Source organism: Tursiops truncatus, chromosome 1 (genome assembly GCF_011762595.2).
Source record: "Tursiops truncatus isolate mTurTru1 chromosome 1, mTurTru1.mat.Y, whole genome shotgun sequence".
NCBI lineage: Eukaryota > Metazoa > Chordata > Mammalia > Artiodactyla > Delphinidae > Tursiops > Tursiops truncatus.
This window is the reverse complement of record NC_047034.1, coordinates 133358132-133375589: the sequence shown is the minus strand read 5'-3', so window position 1 is coordinate 133375589 and position 17458 is coordinate 133358132. Positions and strand designations below refer to the sequence as shown.

General features: G+C 33.0%; 1 protein-coding gene across 2 annotated transcripts in view; it reads left to right on the top strand.

The window, feature by feature from the left end:
- Positions 1 to 17458, top strand: part of HOOK1 (hook microtubule tethering protein 1) — a 67534-nt gene that overhangs the window by 24702 nt on the left and 25374 nt on the right. For both annotated transcript variants that reach the window (XM_004313689.3, XM_019942365.3), the window contains 6 exons: positions 1755 to 1822; positions 2993 to 3055; positions 3988 to 4071; positions 9274 to 9440; positions 15719 to 15859; positions 16997 to 17198. In XM_004313689.3, the coding sequence (XP_004313737.1) occupies positions 1755 to 1822; positions 2993 to 3055; positions 3988 to 4071; positions 9274 to 9440; positions 15719 to 15859; positions 16997 to 17198 (725 nt within the window). The remainder of the gene's footprint in view (positions 1 to 1754; positions 1823 to 2992; positions 3056 to 3987; positions 4072 to 9273; positions 9441 to 15718; positions 15860 to 16996; positions 17199 to 17458) is intronic.

The following is a 17458-nucleotide window of genomic DNA, read 5'->3' as shown; positions in this document are numbered from 1 at the left end:
AGCACTATTTACAATAGCCAAGACATGGAAGCAACCTAAATGTCCATCGACAAATGAATGGATAAAGAAGATGTGGTACATATATACAATGGGATATTACTCAGCCATAAAAAAGAATGAAAGAATGCCATTTACAGCAACATGGATAGACCTAGAGATTATCATACTGAGTGAAGTAAATCAGAGAAAGACAAATACCATATGATATCACTTATATGTGGAATCTAAAAAATGATACAAATGAACTTATTTACAGAACAGAAACAGACTCACAGACTTAGGAAACAAACCTATGTTTACCAAAGGGGAAGGGTAGTGGGGAGGGATAAATTAGGAGGTTGGGATTAACATATGCACACTACCATATATGAAATGGATAATCAACAGAGACCTACTCTATAGCACAGGGAACTCTACTCAGTTCTCTGTAATAACCTATATCAGAAAAGAATATGAAAAATAATGGATATATATGTGTATGTATAACTGAATCACTTTGCTGTACACCTGAAATGAACACAACATTGTAACTCAACTATACTCCAGTGTAAAATAAAAACTTTTTAAAAATAAAGGAATGTTTCCCTTGAGGGGAAAAAAAGAACATAAGTGATTGATGGGAAGAGGTCAAAATATCAACATTAACAGGAGTTTGGAAAAAACTGATTCCAACTCTCATACATGACTTTAAGTGGTTCAAGACTTAAGTGGAGGAAGTAACTGGATATGTGGTAGAAATAGCAAGAGAATTAGAAGTGGAGCTTAAAGGTATGACTGAATTATTGCCATCTCATGACAAAATGTTAACAGACGAGTCGCTTCTTATGGATGAGCAAAGAAAGTGGTTTCTTGCGATGGAATCTACTCCTGGTGAACATGCTATGAAGACTGTTGAAATGACAATAAAGAATTTAGAAATTACATAAACTTAGTTGATGAAGCAGCAGCAGAATTGGAGAGGATGGACTCCAATTCTGAAAGAAGTTCTACTGTGGGTAAATGCTATCAAACAGCACTGCATGCTACAGAGAAATTGTTTGTGAAAGGAAAGGTCAATTGACATGGCAGACTTCACTGTTGTCTTATTTTAAGAAATTGCCACAGACACCCCAGCTTTCACCACCACCCTATTCAGTCAGCAGCCATCAACATCAAGATAAGATCCTCCACCAGTAAAAAGGATTACCACATGCTAAAGTCTCAGATGATGGTTAGCATTTTGTTAGCAATAAAGTACTTTTTAATTAAGGTTTGTACGTTGTTTTTTTAGACATAGTGCTATTGTCACTTAATACACTACAGTATTGTGTAAATATAACTTTTATATGTACTGGGAAACTAAAAAATTCGTGTGACTCACTTTATTGCGATAATTGCTTTATTGGGGTGTTTTGGAACTGAACTGGTACTATCTCTGTGGTATACCTGTACATGTGAATTCATCTCATAATACTGAATATTTAACAAGAGGAAAGAAATTGTCATAATTGTTTTAACATTAATTGCAATTTCTTCTCTTTTTCTTCCTTGTCAGAAAATTAGAGATTTTCTTTAAAACATTTATAGATATTTTTAAGAATATTTTCAGTTCTGCTTATTTGTTTACAATGGACATATTTTTTGTGGTAAAATAATATACTTGCATAAAGAATTATGTGTAGTGAATGAATTTTTATGTTGTTAATTGAACGACTAAATTTCTATGGGTGAAGAGTAGGGTTTTTTCAGATCTGATTTTTTTTTTTTAATCATAGAACATATTCAAAATATAATGACACTGGAAGAGTCTGTTCAACATGTGGTCATGACTGCCATTCAAGAGGTAAGCTATATCATGATCACATATGTATGAAAATCCTAAACCAAATTATATAAAACTGTTCACATAGATTTTATGGATGTATATTTCACCCCTGTATAAACGAGCCCTTTGTAGTAGGTTTACTTATCTTTGGCTGTTGTGTCTTCCCCAAAAATTTCTTATAAGGACTTGAAGCCCAATTGTAGTACCTCTGCATTTTAAAAGTTAAATTAACATTGTCAGTTTCCTTTAAATAACTTCAACTAAGCAAGATAAACAGCCTCTTGCCAGTTAGGAGTTTTTATAACTTCTCTTTGTTTCTGCCAGGTAGAGTAATCTTTTCTGAAATTTTAAAGTGTGTGTGTGTATGTATCTCATATGCATTTTCAGAATGTTAGAACTGTGAGCAAATAGAGTGAAAATTAGGTTTCGGAGCCAGGTAACCTGAATTCAAGCCAGTCTAGTTATCTAAGTTGTACCATAGAGATTCAGAATTCATTCGGTGCATGTTCATTCTTAAAATCAGAACAAAAGGCTGAGATGAAGTCAAGTGAAGAGGAGGCCTGAGGGAAAGTTGAGTGAAGGGTTCGTGAGGAAGACATAGTTTGGAAGAGGCATGACTTAGAGGGAGCCAGCATCTAGGACTTTAGAAGTGTGTATACTCTGAGTTTGCATTGCTGGTTTGAATTCAAAACATCACTATGCATAAATCTGCCTTTCATATGCAGAAAAGTTATTTTACAGTATCCTTTTTTTTTCATATAATTGTAACTCCTACTTTTAAAATGACTTCTCAAATTAGGAATTTTGCCACATCACTCATTTAAAGCTCTATTTTTAAAGTGCCAATTCATGTTATGGAAAAATAAATTTTTTTATTATGTGATGTGTTCAGTTTTATTTAGTAATTCATTGTTTAGAACTTGAATTATAATTTTTCAGTACATTAGTATTTTAAATATATCTAAATATTTCAAGCACATTTTACTTATGTCCTCACTAATGTAATGCTTGAACACTGTGTTATTTAGCTTAAACCTCTATTCATTTTTTATTTGAATAATATAAGGATCATCAAATTAAGGCAAGGAAAAGTTAAACATAAAGCATTTTACTTTCCTTTCAAGTAAACATATTTTTTACTGTGTAAATCTTACTTTATTGTACTTAATTTTACTATTTTAATTCTAGTTGATGAGTAAAGAAATAGTGAGCTCTCCTACAAATGATGCTGTTGGAGAATTAGAGCAACAGGTGAGTATTTTAGTATGTGAGGAAAATGTTGCACAGTGATAGAGTTCCTTTGTCAATTACTATCTTAAAGGCTTACATAGGAGACCACATACAAGATTATTTTCTTCCATGAAATTTAGTTTATTCTCCTATAAGATCTTAATTGACTATTATGCATTCCTTCATGAATGCAAGTAGTGTTCATCTTCAGAGTTTTTAATGATCATGTTTGAAGAGATGAGTGGCATTAAACTTTCCTGACATTTGTTAATACATATGTGGCCCATTCTGTATAGTTACATAATTAAATAGTACTTAAAAATTCTGCTGAATTCTAATTTACCTAATAAGGAAATATGATTTTTGTCACGGTTGCTTTCCTCTAATATTGAAGAATTAACTCAAAGGTCCTGTACTCAGGGCTTCTTTCCCTGGTTGTTTTACACAGTTGTTTTACATGGAGGAAAAGGCACACTCCTCTTCTGTATAACCAATCTGGGTTATAAGGGGAAGGGTAAGAGGAGAGGTAAATGCATCAAATACTTTTCCTGTTATATGTTTGGACATCTGACTTTCCTGAGTGTCACCAGCCATCTCAAGAAGTATTTCAAATTAAAAAAATTTTTTTCTATAAAAATTTTATTTAAATATAAACATGCTGTGCTCTAAATTTTTTTCTGTGATAAAATAAACAGCTCATCCTCTAATACTCTGTTTTAAATATTTCACAAAGATTTACATAAAATTTTATTTCTGTGGGACCTTAGCCTTAAATGTTAATGAGACTCTGTTGATATTATTTACAGAAAAACAACATATTACTACTTATTTGTTAATAGGTAAATTTTAAAAGCATTTCCAACATCAGTGTATATATGTGTTTTGATAAAAGTATATTTTTCAATTTGTTTCAAAATGTGATTTACTAAGAGTTAGGACATTTTCTATTTCAGCTTAAAAGGGCCCTGGAAGAACTTCAGGAAGCACTAGCAGAAAAAGAAGAACTGAGGCAAAGATGCCAAGAACTAGATATGCAGGTATGGATCGAAGAATAATTTCCTCTTTAAATTTACAAGAGTCTTATTTTAATTAATTAATTAGTAAAGTGTTTTGGAGGTTGGGTTTCATTTCATGGAGGGACCATTGAAAGAGTCTGTTATAGGCTTGACTCTTCAAACATGAACTTTATAATTCTTCTTTTAGAGTTGAAAATTGCTTGCTTAACTACTTCATTGAGAGGGTCATTCTAATTGCAGAATTTCAACTGCTTAGATGATGCCTTGGTTTGTTGTTTTGTAAAAAGGGGAAACTAAAGTATCTACTTTATAGGGTATGAATATTAAGTGGGGTCCTTTATGGAAATATTTAGAAGGGCTTGACCCCCAATAAATTTGAGATCCAAGTTTGTTTTGCTAACATGTAGGTTTATATGAACACATGTATGTGATTCTTGGGTTCCTATGCACATACGTGTTAGCAAAATAAACTTGACATGAGAGACAGTAGTTAACAGTTAAAGGAGTAGATTGTCAAACCAGGCTGCCTATATTCAGAACCTGGTTATGTTACTAGCTGGTTGTATATGCTCAGGCAAATTGCTTAATTTCTCTATACTTCATATTTCTCTTTTGAGAAATGATGTGTTAATAGTATATATCTCCCAGAGTGATAATTACATTTAAATGAATTAATATACATAAAGCACTTAAAGCAGGGCCTGGTGCATAGGACTGTGTATATGTTTGCATGTATTGTTATTATTGTTATGTGAAAATTATGCAATAAGTCTCGAAAAATTATACAAAGATTTAAATGTACCATCATATTATGCTGTATGTAAATTGCACTTTTCATTCAAATAATGAGCTACATAAATAATTGACTCTGAAAAGTGTGAGGACAAGGAACAAAGGTTGTGGTAGCATTATCCTTGCTTGATGAGATAAATATCTAAAGTGATAGGGCTGGGTAATATTTCTAACATTCAAGGGTCTGCAAATAAGAAGACGAGAAGTGACTTGGTCAGGGTGACTCAGCTACGTAGGGCAGTGACAGCACTAGAATCCAGATCTTCTAACGTCATCTTTAAACATCACTCCTCTATGTTTGAACAAAGCCAGTGTTTATATTTGTACGAAGCTAGTGTCTCAAAATTATGAGAACGTCTACCTTTTCTCCTTTTTCCTTTCCTAACCACACTCACCTTGCATGTATATCATCACATATATGCACAGACCTGCACAGCATCAGAGATGTTTTATTTTCAAGTAAGATTATATCCTCTCTCCAGAATACCTCATATAAAGAATAGAGGATTGAATCATTCACGTATTACCAGTCTCATGTAGGATCTCTGTACAGTTTTCTGAGAAATTCTTATTCAAAAAAGAACACAAAATTCTGTGTTAAAACATTTCAGTGTTTGTAACACATGATGGAGAGTATGTGATGATCTGATTTTAGTTGAAAAGTGTAGACATCCCAAGTTTTGGCATTTTTAATTCCAGTATCAAAATAGAGTCAACCCTCAACTATCTGCTACACATGTGAAATGAATATAATCAAAACTGCATATAATCAAAACAAAAATAATTAATTTAACAATATGAATTTCACACAGGTGTATATGATACCCCAATTTTATAAGGAAAATTATTTTTGAAAAATGTTTACTTTTAATCATATGTCACTTGAGAGTGATTCTAAAATTTGGGGGGAATTCTTTTTTAATACTCAACCAAATAAACAAAAAAAGAAAAATAAGCTGCAAAGAAATTCACCAAGGGCAGGTGAATAAACAAAAGGGCATAACCTAATGAAGTTAAATTAAAAGCTGGTAATCAAGGAAAGAAGCAGGCATATGATGTTGACAGAGGTGCTGCGTGGCAGGAACCTGCTGTTCTTCCTTCATCCCCAGCCCATGCAGGGGAATCAACAAAAATCTTGAGACTTCCCACAGTAATCCACCCAATCAGAAGGAAGTTCACACTATGAGTCCTTCATTTTCTTTGGACTGGGGAAGAGTGGAAATGATGGCTAAGAAGAAACTAAGGACTCTTTCTGATAGGAACAAAGGCTGTAGGGCCACACACTGAATTGGGGAAACAGTCTGATGCCCAAAGGAATTTCTCCATGGGAATGGAATATACTTCTCACCACCCTGGTATGAAGTACTTAAACCTCAGAAGTGAGAGCCTAGCCCAGGTGTTATAAAAAGATTGCCCGTTGTCTCAGCTGCCCCCATGCTGCCCGCCCCCTCCACTATCTTCCCTGACCATTCACAAGGCTATATAGAGAGGTGGAGAGAAAACAGTCCCAACTATTACCCAGAGGGGAGAACATACTGGGCCATGGGTTACAGTGGAAAGGGTGTCCAAGAAGTCTTCAACACTATGCCAGAACAAACGGGGTATCTTAACTGCCCACAAAACATGAACTAGATGAAAAGAATCAGAGCATGACATCTCTGTGAACATTACAGACTAAAACCAAAAACAGACAAGAGCATGTAAAAGACAATAGCCAAGCTTAGAAAATAACTTTCACTTCATTTAGTATTACAATTTCGTAAGAACACATCAATAGAATAGACTAGGTGGTAGGACAACAAAGTGAAGATTTAAAAGGAAATCGCACCTAGATAGAAACAAATCAGTGAATAATGTTTAACACCAACCCTTACCCTAGTTAAGCTATCAGACTTCAAGAATACAGGAAAAACAACTCAGTCAGTCAAGCAGAAAAGGTAAGTCACCCACAAAGATAAGAAAATCAGGCTCCCCTACAACTTCCATGCCGGAATATAGAGGAGCAATATCCACAAAATGCTGAGGCAGGGAAACAGCATTAACTGAGGAGTGCAGGTGCAAACTCCCTTTCTTGAAAAAAAACTACTCATTGACACAATCCAGTTAGCGAACATGTTTTAATCAGAATAAAGAATGCAAGAACAGAGGAGATTCTGTAGTGAAAGATCTGGTGATGAAGCTCAATCCATTTAAATAAAGATCTGTGTGAGTTCTGTGTAAATTATGGTTATAGATACTGGGACAAATGAAATTATGACTCACTAAGTCAGGAGTAAGGTCTGATTATACGTACTTTAAAAAAAGAAAGAAAAAAAATCCACATGAGAATTTGATGTAAAGTTTTGAGAAACTTTCACAAAGTTTTGGTCCAAGATGATTATGGGGCCTTGGGGCAAGTTAGGACAGGTTTATCAACCACTCTTTACCTGCCTTTCCCAGTCATTATTCATACCACCTGGCAGCAGTAGGTAACACTGCTTCACTTACTGCAGTAACAGAGGCTGGTTATTCTTGCTTCTAGTATGTTAGAGAAAAGCATACTTTTACCCAGAATTGTATAAGATTCAATGAGGCAGTTATTTTCAAACTTAAGGTGTCTACAGAGTATGTGTGACTGGGCACAATGTGATAAAGAGGACTCCAGCTATAGCAGTTTACTTTATATTTTAATTTTTAAAATAAACAATTATAAAAAATATTAAGTCTGAGTGATGTGAGAATATGAGTATTATTTTGAGCTTTTTTTTTTTTTCTTTTTTAGCTTTTTGAACTTTCTGTCTCTTTTAAATAGCTCAGAGAGAAACAGAGACAGAGAGAAACAGAAAGGGACAGAGGCAGGTACAGAGTGAACCTAAACAAAATATCACCATGGCATCTTGTTAAAAGAGATGCCTAGAACCACCACTGGACACTCTTAAGTCACCCATCTGGGATGGGTCCGAGGAATTCTCATGTTTAATACCCACCTCCTTCATATCTGTGATAAAGGTGGCTCTAGAACCACAATGTAAATTGCATGGATAGGAACAAGGTTGGTTACCCACTAGGTATTGAAAACTAAGTTTGCCCGTGCTCCTCTCCCTTCTTCAGGGGATTCTTAGCCAGTTTGAAGACAGGGTATTGTTTCTCCTCTACCAGTCTTTTTACAACAGCCCCTACCTTCAAGCTAGAACGAGATCTTGTTTTCTTTGTGGGCCCCCAACCCCCCATAGTATAGTTCCACCCAAGCACCACATTTTCTGTCCTGTAATTGTTTACATTTCTGCTGTAGCGATCTTAAAAGGGCACAACCTCTCATTCTTTTTTGTATCCCAAACACTTAGGATTGTACATGACAGGTCATTAGACTGCTTGCATGACAAGAATGGATGCATGTACTGAATTTAGGAAGAGAAACTGTTTCCTCCTAGACAGGTCACTAGACTGCTTGCATGACAAAAATGGACGCATGCACTGAATTTAGGAAGAGAAACTGTTTCCTCCTAGTCTGTCTGGGAACAGTTTCCCAGCCTTTGTTTGTGTTCCTCATTTGGAGGACAGTGTTTGTAACATGCCTACACTGTATTTAAGACTATAATTTGATTTTAATTTCCTCTTATTAGCTTGGTGTGTAAATATGTAGTCCCATTCCCATAACTGGACTGAATTGATTATACCTTTTGAAAATATAAATAGCAAACTTGTGCAATATTATATTGTAAGTTATGGGAGGTCAACCTTTTTTCAAACTAATCTTAATAAAATCACACGTAAACTTCTAGTCTTATAAAAGGTCACAGCCTTAGCTGTAAATTTTTAAAGATGTTTTTAAATGAAAAAGAAATAAAACTGAGAGAGCAAATCATGCTTAACATAAATATGTAAGTAAAATTAAAAATGTATCAAGTGCTGATGTTGATGTGATTCTGAAGTTACATGTTTGTATCCATTTTAAATAGTTTCAGTGTGCAGTTGCATTCAATTCAGGTTTTTGTTACTGATTCATTAACCAAATAATGTGCCTATTGCCTGAAGACGTGATGTGTAACTGATAATTTTCTACCAGGAACCTAAAATGGTAACTTTGTATATATGTGTGTATATTTTGGCTTACTAGGTAACAGCATCCTAAAAAATTATACCTAAAAGGGAAACAAATTAATTTTTTGAAGTTCATTGGTATTTAGAGATTTTAGAGACTTAGAAACATTTTCTTTTCAGAACTAAAGCAAACATAACATTTGAAAGATATTCTTATATGTATTAACTCTGTTTTCTCTGTATTAAGAAAGTTGATTTCTTCTGACCCAAATCTCCCAGACCCAGAACTCCAGAGCTCTAAGGATCCTTAGAAATTATCTAGTCTGCTTGACCAAGCTATTTAATGGCTTGGTCAGATTTATTCTAAGCTTTTTTGCTATTGATGCTTATGTTTGTGTATTTGTTTTTTAGGTGACAGCACTTCAAGATGAAAAGAATTCACTAGTTTCTGAGAATGAGATGATGAATGAAAAACTTGACCAGTTGGATGGTTCTTTTGATGATCCAAATACAATGGTTGCAAAAAAGTATTTTCATGCACAGTTGCAACTAGAACAATTACAGGAAGAAAACTTCAGGTAACATTTGTAGTGGAAATCATTTTATACAGTTTTATTAAAATAGTAGCTAAAAAATCATAATATCAACAACTAATTTTTAAGCATTACAAAGCATGTTTAGGATTAGAATCCTAAAAATACTGTTGAAAATACTGAATGGTGTAAGTGGTTCCTGCCCTCATAGGGCTAACAGTTCAGTTTGGCAAGTAGGATACATATGTAAAAAACAAAACAATTCAAAATAATGTGTGATAAGGGCCAAATGAAGGCCATAGGCAAGTCCAGGTGTAGTTTAAAGGAGTGATTGCTGAAGCCTGGAGAGAAGTGGGAGTTTCTTACATAGGAGAAGGAACTTGATAATAAATGGAAAAAATGTAAATCTTAAGCTAAAGATGCTTTTCATATAAACTTTTATATTTCTTCTTTTAAAAAAAAAGTGTACATCTAACCTTTAATAAAAATGTATTGTCTCTTATGTGCTTACCACTGAGCCTTGCACTATAAGGCCTTGAGGGTAGGTGCTCCAGTTGTACTGTATGTATTTTTGTTGTTGTTACTTTATTATTTTTTTTATTATTATTAGTTTTTTTTTTTTTTGCGGTACACGGGCCTCTCACTGGTGTGGCCTCTCCCGTTGTGGAGTGCAGGCTCCAGACGTGCAGACTCAGCGACCATGGCTCACGGTCTCAGCCGCTCCGTGGCATGTGGGATCCTCCCAGACCGGGGCACGAACCCACATCCCCTGCATCGGCAGGCGGACTCTCAACCACTGCGCCACCAGGGAAGCCCCGTTGTTACTTTATTTTGATATGATTTCAAACTTACGAAAAAGTTGCAAGAATAGTATAAGGAGCTCCTTTATACCTTTCATTCAGATTTGACAGTTGTTTTACAGTTTTCTTCATTTGCTTTAGCAGTCTCTTTACATAATCATATATATATATATATATATATATATATATATATATATATACACACACACACACGTGTTAGTTTTTGGAACCATTTGAGAGTAAATTGGAGACATGCCCCTTTACCCCTATATACTTCAGTATGTATTTCCTAAGAACAAAGATATTCTCTTATAAATCACAGCATAGTGATCAAAATAGTGAATTGGTCATTGATACAATATCATTATCTAATCCACAGATCATATTCAAATTCCAGCAGCTATTTCAGTGTCCTTTATAGGTAATTTTTTTCTTGGTTCAGAATCTAATCCGGGGTCATGCATTGCATTTAGGAAATGGATCCAATTATTGATAGTAATGGATATTCAATGGACAATAGTTCCATTACTGTCATCATTTGTCTTGATGTTTAAATTGTCCCAGATTTGACCACTGAGAAACCTTTCAATTTCAACATGTTGCTATCCTTCTTTGAGTATTTTCTTACTTACTGGCACAACAAAATGTTCCAGACTCTTCTTATTCTTCCTCAACTCTAGAATCAGCCATTTCTCCAAGAAGCCCTTATTGCTTTTAGTGGAGAATGTTATTTAGAAACAAAGAACTATGCTCCAGATGAAACTTTCTGTCATTACTTCTGAGCCACCTTGGTGTACAGAGCTAGGAAATACTCTTGCACAGGTTCATACCAGTCCATGTTTGCACACGTGCGTATATGCACATATCTGCATTTATTTTCATACCTACAATTATGAACAATGAGTTCATCTTATCATCTTCCATTTTAGTCCAGTGACTTCAGGGTTCATTCTGATTTTCTCCATTTCCATATTGTAACTCCCTTCTCCAACAGTGAGAAACCTGGCTTCCACTTTCCTCAATACATTTTCTCATTTACTCAATCCCAAAACACATAGGAAGTAAGAATTGCTAACCCATACCTCTGTAAAAAGCAAACTCATACTAGACTTCAGTACATTTACAGTTCTGTTTTTTTTATGATGACATTTGCATATTGTGAAATGAATAAATACTGAGTACAATTTGGCCTGTTTTAACAAATGCGTACATTTTTGTAACTCACACTTTTATTGTTTGACAGATCATTTCTGTCACTACAGAAAGTCCCCCTATGCCCTTCCCAGTCAACCCCTATCTCCCAGAGAGTAATTACTCTTCTGATTATTTTCCACCATAGATATGTTTTCTCTCATCTAGAAGTTCTTATAAATTGAACTGCAATATGAATTCTTTGGTAACTGGCTTCTTATGCTCAGCATATTTGTGAAATTTACAGATGTTGCTGAATATATCAGTAGTTCATTCTTTTTTATTGCTGAGTAGTATTCTATTATATGGAATTATTTCTCATTATGACACATTTTGCTTATTCATTTTCCTTTAGATGGGCATTTGGGTTTCCAGATTTTGGCTAATATAAATAAAGCTGGTATGAACATTGGAGTATAAGACTTTCTGTGAACATATTTTTTCATTTCTCGTTGGCAAATACATGAATGAACTGGTATTGCTGAGTTACACATTATGTCTGTGTTTAGTGTTAAAAGATACTGGCAAACCATTTCCCAAAGTGTTCATATTGTTTTACATTCCCACCAGCAGTGTTTGCTGCTGGTTGCTCTAGTTACTCTGCCTGTATAACATAACTTGGCTTTATCAAGCTTTTTAATTTTAGTTATCCCAGGGGATGTGTTAAGGGTGTTGAATTGTGGCTTTAATTTGTATTTTCCTGATAACTAATGATATGGTAAGCCCCTTTTCTTGTGCTTATTGGCAATATATCTTACATTGTGAATCGTCTCTTCACACTGTTAGCCTATTTTTAAATTGGGTTGTTTGTCTTTATTACTGAGTTGTAGGAGTTTTAAAAATATATATTCTGGATACAAAATCTTTGTCAGATATACAGGTAGTAATATTTCATCCATTCTTGGCTTGCCTTTTCATTTTTCAAATGGTATCTGAAAGAGTTAAAGTTCTTAACTTAGGTGAAGTCTGATTTATCAGTATTTTTAAGATCAGTGCTTTTCGTGCACTGTCCGAGAAATCTTTGTCTGCTCCCTTGTCATGAAAATACACTCTACGGTTTTCTTCTAGAATCTTTATAGTTTTAACTTTCACATTTAGGTCTGTGATCCATCTTGAACTGATTTTTTGAAACTAGTGTGAGGTGTGGATGTGAAGCTTTATTTTTATTTTCCTTATGAGTATTTAGTTGTTCCAGTATCATCAGCTGAAAAGAAATTTATTTTATTCTGTCAAATTGCTTTGGCACCTTAGTGAAAAATGATACAACCATAAAATTTGGGTCATTTTCTGGACTCAGTTCTTTCCCATTGATCAATTTTTCTATCTTTATGCCTATAAGACACGATTTTGATCACTATGGCTCTAGAGTAAGTCATTTAAAATCAGGTAGTGTGAGTATTCCAACTTTGTTCTTTCTCCTCAAAATTTGTTTTACCTCTTCTATCCTTTGCTTTTTTAGTCAGTTTCTGTTAAAAAAACAACCTTTTGTGATTACGATTTGGATTGTATGTGATTGATACCTTGACCATATTGAGAATTTCTGTCTATGAATGTAGTATCTTCGTCTATTTAAGTCTAATTTCTCTAGCAATTTTCTGTTGTTTCCATCATAGTTTTATGTGTGTCTTCTGTTAATTTTATTCCCAAATATTTAATTTTTTTGCTGTTACAAACACAAAACATTATTCTGAAAAGTTACTGCTAATATATAGATACACAATTGATCTTTGTATATTGAAACTTTTATCTTGTATCTTGAAACTTGTGTCTTGTATTTTGAAACCTTTCTGTCTTGCAAAGTTTCTTAATTTCCTTACTGATTCTTCTAGTTGTTTATTGAAGTAGAAAATCCTAAGGAATCTACACTCACCTTGTCTATTAATAGAGCTTTACCTCTTCCTTGTATTATTTCTGCCTTGTATTTATCTTCTTTGTTTTGAGCAAGAGCAACCATCTTGGTTTGTTCTGGGTCTTTGGAGAAAATGTTCAATTAAGTACTGTCAATTATGAAGCTAGCTGTAGAGTTTTTAAATTTGCTTTTTATCAGATTGAAGGAGTTCCCCCTTTATTTCTGCCTTGCTACAAGTTTTATCATTAATTGGTGTTGATTTTTTGTCAAATGACTTTTCTGCGTCTTGAGAAGATGGTTTGGTTTTTCTTTTTCACTCTTTTAATATGATTAATTTTTGAATGTTAAAAAATCTTGTATTCTAGGGAAAACCAATTGGTCATATTTTATTGTCTTATATACATATGACTGGATTTGGTTTGCTAATATGTTGAAAGTGTTTTTGTGTCTGTCTTTATAATAGATATTGGTCTGTAACTTTTTTCTCTTGTAATGTCTTTCAGGTTTTGTTATCAGAGTTTTGCTAGTCTCATAGAATAATTAGGAAGTATTCTCTCCTCCTCTATTTTCTGAAAGAGTTTATGTAAGAATGATACTATTTTTTTCCTTCAGTATTTGATAGAATTTATCAGTAAAGCAATGGGATCTGTGGTTTTCTTTGTGAAAGGGCTTTTAATGGCACATGTAATCTCAGTAATGGTCATAGGGCTTTTCAGATTTTCTGTTTCATCTTATGTCAGTTTGCTAAATTGTTTTTTTCAAGGTATATGTTTATTTAAGTTGTTGAATTTATTGGCATAAAGTTGTTCATAATATTCTATTTATTGTCCCTTTAGTGACTGTAGGAGCTGTAGTGGTATTTCCTTTTTCATTCCTGATATTGGTAATTTGTGTTTTCTCTCATTTTTCTTAGTCACTCTTGCTAGAGGTTCATCAATTTTATTAATCTTTTCAAACATCCTTTATTTACTTTCCATATTGTAAGTTTTAGAGCTCTGTTCTTTATTTATTTTACTTCCTTTGGATTTAATTTGCCCTTCTTTTTTTAGCCTCTTCAAGTTAGATGATTGATTTTAAGGCTTTCTTCATTTCTAAAATTAGCCTTTAAAGCTGTAAATTTTCCTCTAAGCACTGATTTAGCTGGGTCCCCAAAATTTGATTGATTGTGTTTCTATTATTATTCAGTTTGAAATATTTTCTAATTTCCCTCGTGATTTCTTCTTTGACTTGGGGATTATTTAGAAATGTGTTCTTTAATTTCTAAATATTTAAGGCTTTTCTACAGACTTCGTATTGTGACTGATTTCTAATTTAATTTCCTTGTGGTTAGAGAACATATTCCATGAGACTTCAATCTTTTAATATTTATAATACTTATTTTATTGCTCATCATATGTTGTATTGTGGTGAGTGTTCCATGTGTACTTGCAAAGAATGTGTGTTCTGTTTTTTTGACTGACTTGTATCATAAATATTAATTATATCAAACTGGTTAATAGTGTTATTCAGATCTTTTCTGTATTTTTACTGACATTTTTGTTTAGTTCTATCATTTATTGGGAGACTGATGTTAAAATTTTCGACAGTAATTATCGATTTGTGGATCTCTGATTCTGTCAGTTTTTGCTTTATCTATTTTAAAATTTTGTTTTTACTTATATATACCTTTATGATATGTCTTTCTGATAAATTGACCCTTTTATTATTATGAACTGTCTCTCTTTATCTTTGGTAATACTTTTTGTCTTTAAAATTTTTTTGATGTTAATATAACCACCCCAGCTTTCTTTGCTTACTGTTTGCATGGTACTTTTTTTCATCTTTTTACTTTTAATATATTGTGTCTTTATATTTAAAATATTTCTTGTAACTAAAATATATTTGAGCCTTGCTTTTTTTTATCCAGTCTGATAGTCTCTGCCTTTTTAATTGGTATGTTCAGTCCATTTGACTTTTATGTAATTTTTGACATGGCTGTATTTAGGTCTATCGATTTTCTATTTTTCATTTGTTATATCTAGTCTTGGGTTTATTTTTCTTCCTTTTTTGCATTATTTTCAGTTGATCAAATAATTTTTTAATATTTTAATTACTGTATTGTCATTTTAGTTTTTGTTGTTCTAGGCTTTGAAGTATTTATTCTTTATCATAGTCTATACTTAGAGTTAATACTTTACTACTTTACACGCTATGTATATTTTTGGATAACTTTAATATATACATTTTCTCTTCATCTTTTGAAATTAAAATTCCTGTTTGAACTAGAAAACCAAGCTCAGTGTTTTAGAAGTAAAAATGAAAATTCTGAACATCTGTTGCTTCTCAGGTCTGTTTTAAAACCAACAGCTGAAAACTTTAGTTTTTCTTCTTTTGAATGCAGAATCCAAAAAAACATTTTAGAAGTAAGTTTTGCTAAGCTCATATCTCAGTAAGAAAACAAATAATGGAAATTACATTATAAATACTTGTTTTCTTTATGCAAGGCTCGAGGCTGCAAAAGATGATTACCGTGTTCACTGTGAAGAACTTGAAAAGCAATTAATTGAATTTCAACATAGGAATGATGAGTTGACTAGTCTTGCTGAGGAAACAAGAGCCCTGAAAGATGAAATAGATGTTCTTAGGTATGGCATGTCTAAATATAATTATGTCACTTCTAAGTTATTACTTAGTCATTTCAGTATTCCATATTTTAATCAGGGATTCTTAGAGTTTTCCCTATGTATCAAGTATTGATCAGTTTTTATCCAGCCTCCTAGTCTTTACTTCTTTTATGCTTGTTGATAGTTATGGACTGTTTAAGGATAACATTTGATTCTTGTTAGGACAGTTTCATAAACCTTTTTCTTATTTCTCATTTAAGAAAATGATACCTTTTTCTTAAAAATTTGTAAGCTGAGTTACTTTTAGATACATTTGGCTTGACTTTCTTGTGCTTACTAGTATATCTTGTGAAATTTTTGTGTAAGGAAATGCAGTCACAAACCACATTTTGACATTTGATAAAATATAGATAAGAATCCTAGCATTTATTTCAAGGTTATCTCAGGTTTGTCTTATAGTCTTTGACAATATAAAATTTATATTTAGTTTTTGCCTGTAAAATGTTACTGAAGCAAGTAGTCTATCCACATGACTTTTATATTTTCTGTTAAATTTTTTTAATCAGCCATTTTCTTGCACAGTTTTTAATGTCCTTATTTTAAACGAAATCTTTATAACCATTAATTTGAACTTGCATGTGATATTGAAGTGGTTTGGTTTATTTATTTATTTTTGCTCTAGCCCAGTTGTCAGATAAGCACAACTCCAAAGGGAAGTGCTTTGCTAAACAAATTATAAGTTGAGTCAACTTCCTTAGTATATCAAATACTTAGAGCAGAACTACATTAAATATTATGCACAAAGCACAATTGGCCTGTAAGCTACAGAGCAGCTCAGAATTGTTCAATTATATTTAGAAAACCATTCTTTTTTTATACATTTTTCTGATATATAAAATAGTTTGATAATTCAGTTTGTCAAATTTGAAGCATTTTTATTTTGATGACTTTATAACGGAAGGGTTGAACTTTAGACAGTTTTAGGCCTGAGTCTGTCTCCAAAGTTCTCGCAAAGTTTATGATTTCTTTTCTCTGTCCCTCTCATTTTTTTTTAACCAATTGATAGTTCATTGGGAAGACTCATTTTACAGCCAGAATAACATTGTTATGTGTACTTACTAGTTTTTACACAGTAATGTTTAGTCTTTGTTATTATAGGGCTACCTCTGATAAAGCAAATAAACTGGAGTCAACAGTTGAGATATATCGTCAGAAGCTCCAAGATCTGAATGACCTTCGCAAGCAGGTGAAAACTTTACAGGAAACAAACATGATGTATATGCATAATACAGTCAGCCTAGAAGAAGAATTAAAGAAGGCAAATGCAGCACGTACACAATTAGAAACATACAAGAGACAGGTAAGAAAATACCTTGATTTTTTAAATCAGTAAAATTGAAAAGAGTTTAACTTTGAGTTGTCTAAGTCTTTTACATTTTTGTTGGCTTCTGAGCTTGTATATTTTTTGGACATTTTTATTGTTTTGTTAGTATTTCTGGTAACCAGTGATAAATGCCTAGAGAATGGAGTTATAGCCTAAAATATTCTCTTCTGCTGTTTATCAAACAACCTAGATAAACAGGGTAGAAGGCTGATATTTTTTTTTTGCTAAGTTATTAT